This window comes from Monoraphidium neglectum, assembly GCF_000611645.1.
Source record: "Monoraphidium neglectum strain SAG 48.87 unplaced genomic scaffold scaffold05203, whole genome shotgun sequence".
NCBI classification, from domain to species: Eukaryota; Viridiplantae; Chlorophyta; class Chlorophyceae; order Sphaeropleales; family Selenastraceae; genus Monoraphidium; species Monoraphidium neglectum.
The window spans coordinates 3214-4454 of record NW_014008427.1 but is presented as its reverse complement, the minus strand read 5'-3'; the positions used below and the strand labels follow the sequence as shown (position 1 = coordinate 4454).

General features: G+C 62.9%; 1 protein-coding gene across 1 annotated transcript in view; it reads left to right on the top strand.

Moving 5' to 3' along the window:
• Window positions 1-136: 136 nt before the first annotated feature.
• MNEG_15296 (hypothetical protein) overlaps window positions 137-1241 on the top strand; it is a gene marked incomplete at both ends in the record, with an annotated part of 4284 nt that continues 3179 nt past the window's right edge. The window contains one exon of the mRNA XM_014036233.1: window positions 137-175. Coding sequence (XP_013891687.1) covers window positions 137-175 — 39 coding nt within the window. The remainder of the gene's footprint in view (window positions 176-1241) is intronic.

Here is a 1241-nt window from a genome sequence, read left to right as displayed (position 1 = left end):
CCCCCCGTACAGGCTGACCGGTCTGAGCACTCTGCTGCAGTCCTCCTCGGGCCTCTCCCCGCAGCCGGGCCTGCCCACCGCGCGCCTGCAGGGGCTCTACATGTTTGGGGGCGTGGGGTGCGGCAAGACGATGCTCATGGACCTGTTTGTGAGGGCCTCACCCCCTGAGTTCCAGGTGGGACGCGTGAGCTGCAGCCAGAGTCGGCCGGTTCCATTACTTTTGGCTTTTTGGGAGGGAGAGGTGGTGACGCTGAGTTTGCATGTCGAGGTCTGGACACCTTAAGTGTTTTGGGGGGGGGGGTTTGGGCGTGTGGCGCAAGGGGTTTCATACCATGTTGGCCTGGCACCGGCGTGGGGCTCGTGGGGTCGGGGGCTGACGGGGGTGGTGACGCTTACAGGGGGCAGACGCCGTCGTCTCGGCTCCGGGCGTCAGGCACGGGGTGCGCTCTCCAATTTGAGGGCGCACTTGGCGGGGCTTTGCGATGGCAGCGGTGAAGGGTGCTGTTGCCTTCTCAGAGGTAGCAGGCCTGCGGGTCGCGGCTGGACCACCGTGCAGCCTGCAAGGCGTGCACGCCCCCGCCACCCTTGTTTCGCCGCTTCCCCCTCTGATGCAGCCCCCCCCCCTCACACAAACACAAGTACCCACAAGGGTACACTCACACACACACACACAAACGCACACAAATATACACACACACAAACGCCCACACACACGCTCACAAACCTAACCCCCCAGGTGCGTCGTGTGCACTTCCACGACTTCATGCTGGACGTGCACTCGCGCCTGAGGGGGAGCGCTGGGGAGGCAGACCCGCTGAGGCGCGTGGCCGACAGCCTCGCCATGGAGAGCAAGGCGGGTGGCCCGCGTTGCAATGGTTCCTGGGGGGGGGGCTGTCGTTGATCAAGGGGATGTTTTTACCTGGGGGGGGGGCAGGTGTTGCACTCTCCCTGGGTCAGGAGGACGCGCGGGCGGCGTTTGGGGTTGAGCGTTCGACGCATGGCCAAGGGGTTGACCCTCAATCCAATGTTTTGACCATCTTGGGTGACAACACTCCCATCGCTGTCCAAGATTAAACGGCGCTGTGCAATTCATGGCGGCATCCCTCTCACACACACGCGCACCGACACAAGCATAAACTCTAACAACACCTCAAGCGCATATATGCATACGCACGCCCACACAATCACTCTCCCGCTCTTTCTCACTCCCTGTCGCGCAACACTCCCCCCCCCTCTAACAC